The following is a 12,885-nucleotide window of genomic DNA, read 5'->3' as shown; positions in this document are numbered from 1 at the left end:
AAAGAACATGAGGCCAAGCTTGGCCTGTACAGGCATACAGTGTCACATTAAATTAAATTCAAACTTCAGAGACTAAAATTAGGTTGCTAAGTCCAAATTTAAGCTCCTCAATAAATCCTGCTTGATTTTCATAGATGTTGAGCACCTGGAAATCTGAGGAAAGACAATGTAAACTGGTGATATAGTTCTATTTTTTTAAAAGAGTCGTGACAAGGAGCATAAAGTTAGTTTCAGTTTGTAATTTCACATAACCCCGAATTTGAAAGATTTGGTCAAGAGCTCTTAAACATAGTACTTCCATATTTAATGAAAAGTTAATAAGGAAAAATAACGAATGCTATTTTAATTTATCCGTTGCTGAGGCAATAGCTATTTTATTCTCTTCTCATCCATTTTACCACTGGGCATTTGGGCCTTCTACCAGCATGAAGCACCCATTTTATGATGGCCATACAGCCACTAAAAAGAAACATTAGACTGCAGTTGTTCTAATGGAGCTGAGTGTTACAATGTTTGCAACCAGAAAACATACCTGTGAAAATTGGTAGTGACCCGGATTCATATGTAAAATGAGCGCATATGCAGAAACAGTACGTTCATTTCAAGTCTTTGTTTTGGAAAAAGTAAAAGAAGAGGTAGGTGGTTTCATTTGACCTTCAAGAACATTTTCAGAAAAGCTCAAAAAATGTTTCCACTGAAGCAGTTTGTATTGTGTGGTTGCTCAACTTTAAGCACCAACTTCAACTAGCAACTCTGTTTTTATAAATGGTATTTAATTGCTATATAATAGCTGGCCTACAGAACCCAATCGATGCACGATTATTTTAGTTGTATTTTAAGCATGAAAAAAATTCCACAGAAATGTTAACCGATTGAAGTGTTGACTTCTGGCAGTAATAGATATCCTGCAATTTTATGCCGCATCATAGACAGCAAGTTTCTGGGCACGGAAGCACAAGGCAGGGACGTCATCCTCCAGATTAGCAACCTGGACTTGGCCACACAGCTGAAGTTAGAACTGGCAGCTGTGCAAAAAGTCTCAGTAGGGTTAGAGCACTAGCTGCCTCAGCAGGTGACAGTGCTGTGAAGACAAAAAAAAATATGCAGTAAGGCAAAACCAAGCATCGAATGGAAAAGCAATAATGAAGAAACCAAGAATAGGAAGTATGTTACCATCATAATGTCATGGCAGCATCTTCAGTAATGGTGCTGACTAAACTGCCACATCAACTTGGAGTTTTCAGATACCATCCATGGAAGGCATTTGCTTTGATGAATCAAACTGGGACAAGAATTATAAAAGAAAAAAGTACTTCTCATGTTTTGAATGGGCAAATTCTACCTTTAAGCTTCCATGAAGAATAATTGCCCTGAGGTTTTTTTTTCTCTAAATGATAGAATTTAGTCCTAGTGTTCCTAGAGGTCATTCTTCCCCATACCATTTCACTTCCTGGTTCAAATCACATTCTTTCTCTGCTTGTTTTTAAAATAAATTGGTTACGGCATAACTGCAAATAAGAAAACAGGAAAATAGAAAAAAAGTTGTAACTACAGAATAGTAAGCCAGAGTAATTGAAGAGTCAAATATCGTAAGTGTGCATATATAACATCTTGACTCAAAGAATTGCTTATTTTAAATGCTAATAATTTAATTGTGATGGATACTTAACTATAGATTCAGTGAAAAAGAACATTTGAATTCCCAAACTTTTCTTGTTTAACATTCCTGAACTACCAAATTAGCTCAGATTCATGGAACCTCAGTGCCACGCCTGTTGAAGTCACAGACAAAACTGCCCTGACTTCAGTGAGAGCAAGGCTAGGCTGATAAAGTCACATTTTGAAGCACATCTTGTGTTCATGTCAGGCATGTTGTCCTTTCCACTAAGTCAATGGGAGTCTTTCCACTTCAAAGGAGTCTTTTGAAATCTCAGGAGGTGAAAGCCACAGGCAGCTGTTCAGAGAACCAGCACAGAAGTGAAGTGCATCACAGGAGACCTAGTAGCCCCTTACGTGAGGTGAATTTTGCTCTAATGTAGAGTATACACCTCTTTTTAAGGGTAATGGACATTATCATTCCCTTTCGGATGAGAGCAATTTAGTCTAAAAAATGTCTGTTCCTGGCTGACGGATTTCTTTTCTTCTTCCTGCTTCTTGCAATCCCTGCTAATTTTCTTAAAAGTAAAGAAATTAAATGAACCCTGTCTTGAATTATAAGAAGTAATTTTGTCTTTCTTGAATATATATTTTTAACATAGCACAGAAATACGTTTGAGACTGTGGTGAAGAATGCACAGATTATTATAAAAACCAATAATATTAGAAAAAAAATAGAAACAAGAAATTACCTGGCTGAAAAAAACCAGAACAAAACCCACCAAAAAAACCAGCTCCGTATATAAAATTGTTTTCTTCTTGGGTTGTAGTAGAATCTAATGATGTTCTGCCTCCTTTTGTGAAATATAAGGGATGGGAGAACTGGATGTTCTCTCTGCCCAGCCTCGTACTTGCTCAGCTGCAGCTCCCAGTTTGCTTCTGGGATAATTTACATGGTGGCTGATTGCAAATGTCTCACAGAAACACACACGCAGCCAAATCTCCCCAAAATTGGCTTAACATCAGGGACAGTAGAAAATAGCAACGTCTAAAAATAGTACATTGATTTTTAGGGTCTCTCCACAGTTTTTGCTGTGCTCTGTATTATCTTGAAAATTCCAAGCTTTCTTTAAAAGAAAGAAAGAAAGAAAAAAATTTCAGTTGTCAGCTGGGTGCAAGGTCTTGTGTTCAGCACAGAAGTCTTGTACTTACTAGCTACTTTATAGTGAATATTTAGTGTAAATACGTTTCTCATAATTCTTATTTGCTCTATCATAAAGACTAGTAAATACACATTTCGCATTAATAATATGTAATTACTCAGTGCCTGTAACTTAAACATTTCTTCAAGTGGATTGAAATGGTATTCTTGCTTTCAGTAAAAGTATGATAGGACTTCAAAGACAGTTTACTATTTTGTTTAATTTTAGCCTTCATCTCTCTAAAATAATGGCCTGCATCTACACAGCTTTCTTTCTCCCTCCTTCCAAAGCTTCAGGATTGTTGTCTTTGGACTCTTCAAACTACCATGAAAAGCCAGTGTCAAAAGCCTGGGTATTGATATGTTGCCTTCCTGGTAAGGCTTGTTGCAAAATTATCAGAGCTTACTTAGTATTTCCTTGAACAGTATTTGAATTTTCCCACAAAAGCTAAAATATTTTGCATTCAATACTCCTTTTAGTTCTTGGGCTTTGTTGTTTTGTTTTTATGTTTTATTTTGTAAGGAATATCTGTTGGATGAACAGTATTGGGACGTCTTCTGTTTATTCGCAGACTGGGTAAAGCACTCAGGAGTAAGGAGCCCCGCAATCATAGTCTCATTTAAGACATGAGAGCTGTTGCCTGTCCATGTCTTCTAACATAGACAAGAAATTTTCCATCCTGGGAATACCATTGTGGTTTTGGTCATTACGTGGACTAGACCAAGTCTGCCATCTCATTTTATGCTGATCATCTAAGAACCTTCAGCTCTACAGTGATGCAGTTCCTATGGTCTTCAAAGCCTGCCCAAACTAGAAGCTAGATTACAATTTGTACTTTGTTCACCTTGGTTTTAATCCCTTTAGTGTTAAGGTTTTTCAGCCCTCTTTACAGCCAATTTGACGTGTAAATGTACAAACATATATATATGTATATATAAACATATATACGTGTATATATATGTAAAAGGAAGTTTTAATCAGGAAAGTTAGAACTAGCTATGTAAATTCAAATCAGGAGACATTCCAAATGAGCAATGTAAAGTTTGATTTGAAGTTGCACGTGACCAAAGTGGCTTCCAAAGGTTAATTTGCATCTCTCAAAACTGACTCCTATAATACTGCACGTCACTTTTGTGGAGGAAATGAAAGCAAATTAAGTAAGATTTTTATGGCTTTCCACCATCTTTACTGGTAGCTAGGATTACAGTTTTTTATAGAAAGTTAGGGTGGAGGCTTGCATCTTGGTGTAAAAGTCTGTGGACCTTGGCTCTGGTAGAAAGATGGCAGCCCTCCAGTGAACCTAACACTAAATGTCACCTGAATCCATCATTACCTGATTAAATCATTCACCTTCCTTATATAAGTGAAAGTCTGTGCATCAGCATTTCTTTCAAAGAATATTTTAAGCAAGCAATGATAGATAACTTCACTTTTCCCCTCATTTCTCTCTGCCTGTGGGTCAACCAAACCAGTGAGCAAGTATTTTTAATTCCATCCAATATGTATTTTAATCCTGTCATAATGTCATTGTGTAACTATGGCAGCCAAACAAGATGAGTCAATAAAATATAAACAGGCTGAAACCTGAGAACCAGAGAGAAGCTTTAAAAGTATACAGATGCTTCTATTCTTTTTACTATCTCTGCTTTCCTTACAGCCTTGTAAATTATATGATGCATTTAGATTATTGGGGAATAAGAATGAGCATCCAGATTTGTGTATGGCTGTTCCAAACCCATCAGAAATACTCAGAAAGGGATCTGGTTTACAAATAGTACTGGTGCAGTGGTATGTATCAATGCCATTATAATTAGGTTTGGATCTCTATTTGTTTTAAACATCTCTGAAAGCTTCCAGCCCACTTATGAAGCTCTGTATAGTTTGAAACTAGAGACATGTGAAGTCTAAGCTAGGAAGCGATTTATTTTAATGTTTCTATGACTTTTTTTAATTACTTTTTTTACTACTGTGAAAGTAATTTGGTTTGCAGCTTTACAAACCGAAATGTTTTATGTGCTCATAAACAAACAATGACAATTTTTCATGTTACCTTGGTGGGATGTATCAAAATCAACCCTGATAAAATACCAGTAGGGACAAAATATAGGTGGTTCAGTCTTTCTGACTTGGACAACTCTTCAGAGGCTCCCTGGTGTCAGGGCATCGGTGCTGTTTCTGTCTTCATAGTGTTGATTCTCACGATGACCGAAATGCCCTTAACTTCTGTTGAAGATAAAGTTGACTTCCATGGGAATCAAAGGTAGTTGGGCCCTTGCAGGTGTTATTCAACATCCCCTAGTTATCAGCCTCGTGTTGAAAATTATGGTGGTTTTTATGATGCTGGAAACCCATCTACCTAAAGTTAGGGGTAGATGCAAAAATGTCATGCAGTCAGACCAGCCAGCATCACCTTCACATTTTCGTTTTAAATGACCATTCATACTGCTTTCTAGGCATAAAAGAAAAAGAAATAAAATATACATTTTAGAAGTTCTAATTATATTATAGTACAGTAACATAGTACTCTGCTGCCTTTTAAGCAACTTAACCTAGTGATTTCATTTTAAAGTACTTTTAAGCTGTGTCCCTCTGTCAAATACCATCTTACACTGTAGAGTTTTTTAAAAACTAGCTGCTTCTCCTTATTTCCTTATTGTAACAGAAAAGACAGCACAAGCAAGAGAGATGTAAGCGAAATCCTTCGTACATGGTCCTGGCATCTTAAAAAATATTTGAGACATTTAGGAACCAAATTTTTAAATGTTCTGTAACTCTGTGTGTGCATTGCTGTTTCTGAAGTCATCTAGGTGAAAAATCGTGAATACAGTCAACTTGAGGCTTATTCAGCTCTGGAATTCACAGAGCTATCTACAGTATCAGGTGAATCCATCTAAGGATTTGTCAGCCAAAACTGGATTCAGGCTCAAATCCAGCCTCGTTGCAACCTGACCCCATTTCTGAAACCTTATCGATAAGAGTACTTTTACTCTTGAAAATATTTACTTATAAAATTCAGTTGAGTTCCAACTGCAAAGTAGGGAACAGAGCCTTCAAGAACTGAAACTTTAACCTGAGAGAAAATATTTTTACTTTCCTCAGTTCAGCTTTCCTAAGACCTATAAACATCAAATACATTTTGAAGTCCATCTGGGACTTTATCCATCTTTTCCTAAGTTAGCCTGTTACTCTTTACTTCCAGCAGCACCTACTTCTCTTCAGTTTCTCAGGAACTTTTTTCCGTTCTGGTTGGATTACATTTCAAGGTGTGACCTAACAACACCGTAAGTCACTCTCTGTGTTGGCTTAGATTCTCCAGTCTCTCCTTCTAAGACTTCTCTTTTATTAATTCCCAGAAGGCCTATGGCTGTAGTCCTGGCTACCTCTCATTTTCCAGAGTTTTCGTGCATGCCAGTCCACAGATGAGCTGTTGCATTCCTTTGGGTCTGTCACCCAGGAAAACAGGGCATGAAGATGGTACCCAGGGTAAAGCTTATTGCAGAAAGACTTAAATCTCGTGATGCAGTAGCCTCTGTTAAGAACAATGAGAACACTTGCTTTTTAAATATAAGTTTTTGAAAAAACGTATTAGGTTACAGAAACTCAAAGAAAAAGTTTGGGAGAAAAATGGGGCATTATTGAATATAAATAAATAGATATATACATTTCATGAGCTGATTATAGCAAAAAATGATTACACTGAAGGAATAAATAATTCCACACCCCCACCCCCCCCACCCCCCCATTTTTTTTGTCTTCTAGGCCTATACTCCCACACAGTAATACTTTCAATACTGATATCATCAGTATTCCTCCTGCTTTTGTTAGTGGCTCATGGCTACTCTTTCCAAACACATTTTCACCCTGAATCTCAGTCTTCCTCATGTCTTTCAGTTGTCCAAAGATTTTCTGAGCATATTAGAATAGCTCCTAGCAATCCTCTTACATCTTCAGTGTTATAATATCAAATGATGCAGTGTGAAAAGGGAAATAAAGCTTCTGCTAAGAATTACTGTCTGCAGCTTCTATTCTTGTCAGTGTTTCTGGAAGAGAGATCCTTGTTTCAGCCTGCGCCACACATTGCAGCCAATATCTAGAGCAGCTTCGCACTGTTGTTATCTGAGGTTCTAAAGTTGCAACTGTTGATGACCGTAACTTTATTTAGGATAAGATGCCAAGGCATAAGGCCCAGGCCTCTTCTTTGTCATGGTTCTCTCTCCTCCTGTTACTTTGAATGTCGCTGTCACTTCCGTGCAAGAAATGACCAAAATGGTCTCGAGAATCTTGACCAAGTCCAGTCGGTTGCCTGGCTTGTAGAGCCATCGAGTAAGTCTCTGTACCATTAAAATTGTACTATGGCTCCACATCTGATTTAGATAACCTCCAAACCTCATCTATGAGATGACAAAAATGTTACCTTGGCCCACTTATGCTCAATCTGTGTGTAAAGATCTGACAGCCTGAAGCATCTGAAAACAAAGTGCCGGTTATACAGCCGAAGTTTTAGCAGTTCACTTGCTATCTCAAATGGCATCAGTTGCTCTTGATAGGCACAGTGTGCTAAAAGTGTTTTCTCATCTTTTGGCTGAGATAATAAAATTTAACAAATCAGTAGAAAAAAAGGAACAGTTTTAAAATAAACATTCCTCAGTGCTTGAGGAGAGAAAAGGACTGAGGCTGGCCTAAATCCCATTGTATTATTACAGCACAGGGCAATGTGTTTGGTGAGTGAAGACTTGACGTATATTTTTATTTTCAAATGTCATGCTAATTTACATTACTCAGCACTTTATCTGCCAAACTGTAAATGTCCATTACACCACTGGAAGGAATATACAAATTATCCCCTGGCACTTCAGGCAGGAGTTTTGCATATAGTGTGTTATTCTATCAGCCAGCTAGCTGCACTGTTCTGTTAAGGAGTGAGAAAATTATATTGCCTGCAAACTAATTGTACAAAAGACTTGAAATAAGTAATCAGAGCCCAGTCCTTTCTGAAAACCAGCCAGGAGATATTATAAATTGCTCGATCGTTCTTGTCAGCCCAGTTTAAAGGCTCAGAGCTGCCATGTTGATTTTGTTCGCTGTGGAACACAGCTACCTCTCCAACTGTTGACAGGACTGGGCAAACTCCACTTACACGCTTCGTCGCTGCTCAGCTTCAGGCTCTAGGATCATGCAGTAGACAAATAAATGGTAGAGCTTCCTTCTGAGTCTTCCTCATTGAAACAAAATGCAGATCTGAGCATCTTGGGTGCATGTAGTGTACCAAGGAATCTGTACAGATTCCCAAACACTTCTTCAAATAATTTCTGTTTCTTTATTTTTAGTGTATAGAATTAAATAAAAAATTATGAGAGCTCTAATGACCTGTAATGTGAATTTAAGTTTTTACCAAAATACATCCACTTATGTTTTGAGTTCTAGGCAAAATGCATTTTGAGTATGATATATATTCAGGTACATATCCATTGCAAAATTCCATGAGGTTTCTTTGTTTTGTTTAGGGTTTTTTTGTTGTTGTTTTTGTTTGTTTGTTTTAAGGAAAGCTTGCTGGCAGAAATGAAGTCTGTTGTGGGGGTATTTGATAAAATACTGCATATGTGAAGTGGTGACAAAATGTTAGTTTCCTTGAACTGTCGTTGTGGTCTAGACATATTCTAAAATGCTGAAACACTTTAGGAGAGCCATCTGTGGCCATTGGTAAGATGTGGATCTTTGCTGCAGCAATGAATCTAGTTACTAGAACTCTGCTGAGTTCATCGGAGGAACTTTTTCCAAGATCTTCCAAGTTGATTTGCTAACATCAAAAATTAAGATCGAACATCTGCTGTAAAATATAATTCATTAAAGCGGTCTAAATTGATATGATTCTCCTTCTAAGCCAAAGTACTGGAATCTGAGTGACTAGAGTAGTAGCTCATTTTGAAGTTCTTCGGATGGCAAGAATTTGCAGGAAAAATAAGTTACGTTGTGTGTGCATAATGTGCTGCACACTACAGACCCTTGTTGTGTCTCACAGGATTTTGCACAAAGCTGAAATGTCAGGATATGTATTAGAAGTGTCTATTTAGTGAAATAAGCAATCTTGCTTATATTTTTCTGATTTTGAATATTAATTTTTGGTGCCAACATCCATACTTTTGTCATCTGTGCCTTTGCACAGGGGCTCTGCCTATAGTAGGAATGCTCCACTTGCCTTGGTACAAAACTTTGCTACTTGGAGTTCTATGTTATAATCTTGATCTTGGTTTTGATCAAGATCGTTTCTGACCTTGTGCAAAGATATCTTTGATCTTGTCTCCGTTTCTTTCTCTTTTTTTTTTTTTTTTCTAATGGGGATGGTAATACATTTATTACTATACTATGATGAAGTTAATTAGATACGATTTGTGAAAGGCTTTGAAGGTCTCCCTGTGTAGTGGTTGTGCCTTACTAAGAATGGCTTGTTAGAGTGTGAAAGGATAATGTGAATCTTTTTTTTTAAGCTGGCCCTTACCATCCTTTCCTATATATCCTCTCAGGAGTGTTATTTCCTAACTTTTCTAACATGTACTAGAAAGAAGGTTTGCAGGAACCGTTGTGCCAAATTTCCTACCAACCACATCCTTCGTCTGAGGAGCTAAGGAGGGGAAGGAGAACTAAACTGAAGTTTTAGTTCCGTCAATAATAACCATTATCATTCAGACATACTAAGATCTGTTTTAGTTGCCAGCATTGCTAAGTCAGCCATCCAGCAATGTTCAGGAGGAATAAAGCCCACAAAGGCGTGAACAGGTTGTGTAAAGTATGCTGGTTGTATTGGCAGAATATACATTGCACATGCAGGCCTCCTTTATAATAAATGCTTAAGCAATTTTCAATAGATGTAAGTGGTTTAAGTATTACTTCCTGTTAAATTAGCAGTTGCTGAGCACTTGAGTCTTTGTGCAATCCTGCAATCCACTAATGTGATATTTAATGAGGAGACATCAGTCTGGAGAAAGGTAGTCAATATAAATCAGTGTTTACAAAGTGTGATTAACTCTGAAATATTTCATCAATGCTGTGGTCCCAGGCAGACTCTATGCTAATTATTAGAACCTGCGCATGTTTCAGGGGACTTGGACGCACCCTGAGTGCAGCAAACATGGAGCAGCAAAATTGCAATTATGCTCGGACTGTCTCTGATGACAATTTATGCATTTGGTGTGATGACCTCTTGCTTCCCAAGAGGGCAATAAACAGAATGCATTTTCATTAAGATACTAATGCACTTAATCACAGGGGGAAAGGGTTAGAAAGTAAAGGAATACCTTTAAAGCAAGATGTGACAGGCTGATGGGGATACTTTATTTAAAAGGCAGTTTCCTGGTGAAACTTCTGACTGCTGCGAAGTCTGTCATACTGAATGTGGTCATGGGCAATAGGATGCATGGCTGGGCAAATGAATAAGCTGAGCTAAGCTCTTCCATGAAAAGTGCAATGGTACTAGGGCAAAAGAGAAAAAAAAAAAAAGTGTCATTCTCCTCTTCGGACTTGGATTCCCAAAGATGTGATTTCAAAAAAAAATGTAAAGAAAATTACTCATATATATTTTACCCATTAATTTTCGGGCTTTTTTTTTTCTTATTTTTGAGAATGAATAATATGTACTAAGCAGTAACAAAACAAAACAAAACCAAAACAAAAAGAGATACTGCTTTGCCCAGGAGGGCTCACATATAAGGATCTAGCTTATGTCTAGGCTTTAAGGAGAGTTGGGAGAGGCAGAGGCAAGTATCTCCCCCAGTTTTTGTTAATTTGACGACTTGGTAGGGATCATCCTGTTTCTGATGCCTCTCAGTACAAGAAGTCTGTCTAAAGAGAGAAGGGGAGGCATCCTGGTTGAGAGATCTGACCTGGCAGTTGTAGAACATGCTGGGTGTGGTGATAGCAATGCTGGTGAACCTCACCTGATAACACTCTGCTTGCTGTTGTGGAAGGAGAAGGTTGAAGCTCTGTAGTACCTGTTACAGTTGATTGTGCAATAAAGCACAATGATCTCCTTTCGTGCTCTAGACAAAGACTGACTGGTGAAATTGGTGAAAAAAAGGAAGTGAAGAGTGCTCAGGCTAGGAGCCTAAGCATGTGGCTTGGTACGGACAGTCAATGACAAAATTTCTTCCTTCTACCAGCAGGAACAACCTGCATGAAGGATTTTTTAAGGACCATGGATGGAGCCAGACAGAGACTGACATTAATTGTGGTTTTGTTGTTTTTTTTTTTAATACACCTGTCTAGATTTAAAAATTCAAAGAGCTCATCCTTTAACTTGGCCTTTTATTTTTACTTGAAAGGTATCTCCTTTCTATAGCATTGTTTACTCGTGATATATTCCAAAATTAAACACAGCAGCAATTGTATGCATACTTCAGATATCCGTTGTGTTGGTTAGTCAATGATTCTGAGTTCCTCTCTTTTCCTGTACTTTCTATTACAGGTAACATAGAATACAGCTGCCCAGCAACGAATGAATGTGAAATCACAAAGCGTAGGCGCAAGTCCTGCCAAGCCTGCCGCTTCATGAAGTGTCTAAAAGTTGGCATGCTGAAAGAAGGTAAGACTGATCAAGTCAGTATGTAGCTCTCTGCAAACACATGCACCAATTATAGGGCAAGCAGGAAAGAAGAGGGATGGGTAAGTGTTCTGATCAGTTACTGTAAATGCAATTTTCCTGTGTATTTGCTCTTCCTTGACAGTCTGTTTCTAAGCTAGGGAATCAACGTGTATCTGTGTAGAGTTCATCTTCTGTGGAATATTTCTTTGTGGGATACAGCAAAATGTACCCCAGCATTCAGTCTCCTTCAATAGGTAACTAGTAGAATAATCATCAGAATATATCCTCTTATTTTCCTTAACACATAAACATCGTGAATTCTCAAAGATTTCTTTCCTCCATTGCTAGTCTGTCCTAGTTCTGGCAGAAATACACACCATGCCTTCTTTTCCCTGTTTTAACTCAGTCTTCACCAGGACAATTGAAAGGGTTATTTCTCAATTAAACGAGTATAAATCTTGAGAATGTCTACTGAAGTTACTGTAACTACACTCGTGCAAATAATGGCATACAGAAGAGGAGAATCCACCCCTCTCTTTTTTTTTTTTTTTTTTTAAGCATGTGAGAACCCTGATCCCTCACTGTAAGTATGTACTGACTTTTTTAATTCATCAGTTATATTTTGAAGATAATAAATAACAGGTAAATATAAGAAAATGTTACCAAGAAACAGTTCTGTCTCACCTGGAACCTGGTTTGTCTACGTTACAGAAAGGCAATTCCTTAAATCTTGGTTGCTTGCCATGTACTTCTATTGCTGTTAATATATATGCAAAAATACACTTTTATATGCATGAATTGTATACGTTATTATTGTAGTGCACTGTTATCACCAAGAAAAAAATAATAGATGATCTCATGGACTTCTGAGCCAGATAACCTTTTAAAATATAATCAGTGTAATGTTTTCTAAATCTTGTCTTCAGTGGAGAGTATTTTGTGTTAAGTGATCACTTTAAAGTAATCCCATAGCATTTTGTTTTGTCAGTGCTTAAAAAGTCAGCTTTAATAGATGGCTGATTTTTGCAAATCTTTTGATGGTAATTTAAAACGGCTTTAGGTATACAGCCGTAAGGGTAAAACCCAAGAACAACATAGACTGGTGGAGAGATGATGGACAAATTAGGCCTATCACGCACCTACAGACATATTCTTATTGGATTATACTTACTAAGAATAAACCTTGTTCTGTGCAACTGCTTTGGCAGATGCTACGATCCTGTGAGCCAAATCCTGCTGTCCTTAGTCTTACTTGAGCAAAACTCCTGTCAGATTCAGTGGGGATTTTGCCTCAGTAGGAATGGCAGGATTTGACCCTCTCTTCCAGTGGTGATGGGATGGTTCCTTCCTTGCCAAAATTCTCATATAACCAACCACTAGAAGCAGTTATTTCAAGGTTAAACTGTGATGTTTAGATAAACTGTAGAAAGAATGTCTGAATATGGCACCTTTTGAAAGGGACTGTGCTGCTTAACCTATTTTTTAGTAAGTTAAGTCTTTCATATCACTGGT

General features: G+C 37.5%; 1 protein-coding gene across 14 annotated transcripts in view; it reads left to right on the top strand.

Moving 5' to 3' along the window:
• The window catches only part of ESRRG (estrogen related receptor gamma), a 387,444-nt gene that overhangs the window by 262,216 nt on the left and 112,343 nt on the right, over positions 1–12,885 (top strand). For all 14 annotated transcript variants that reach the window (XM_065631563.1, XM_065631562.1, XM_065631557.1 and 11 more), the window contains one exon: positions 11,257–11,373. In XM_065631563.1, coding sequence (XP_065487635.1) covers positions 11,257–11,373 — 117 coding nt within the window. The remainder of the gene's footprint in view (positions 1–11,256; positions 11,374–12,885) is intronic.

Source organism: Caloenas nicobarica, chromosome 3 (genome assembly GCF_036013445.1).
Source record: "Caloenas nicobarica isolate bCalNic1 chromosome 3, bCalNic1.hap1, whole genome shotgun sequence".
Classification (NCBI taxonomy): Eukaryota; Metazoa; Chordata; class Aves; order Columbiformes; family Columbidae; genus Caloenas; species Caloenas nicobarica.
This window is presented reverse-complemented; position numbering and strand designations above follow the sequence as displayed.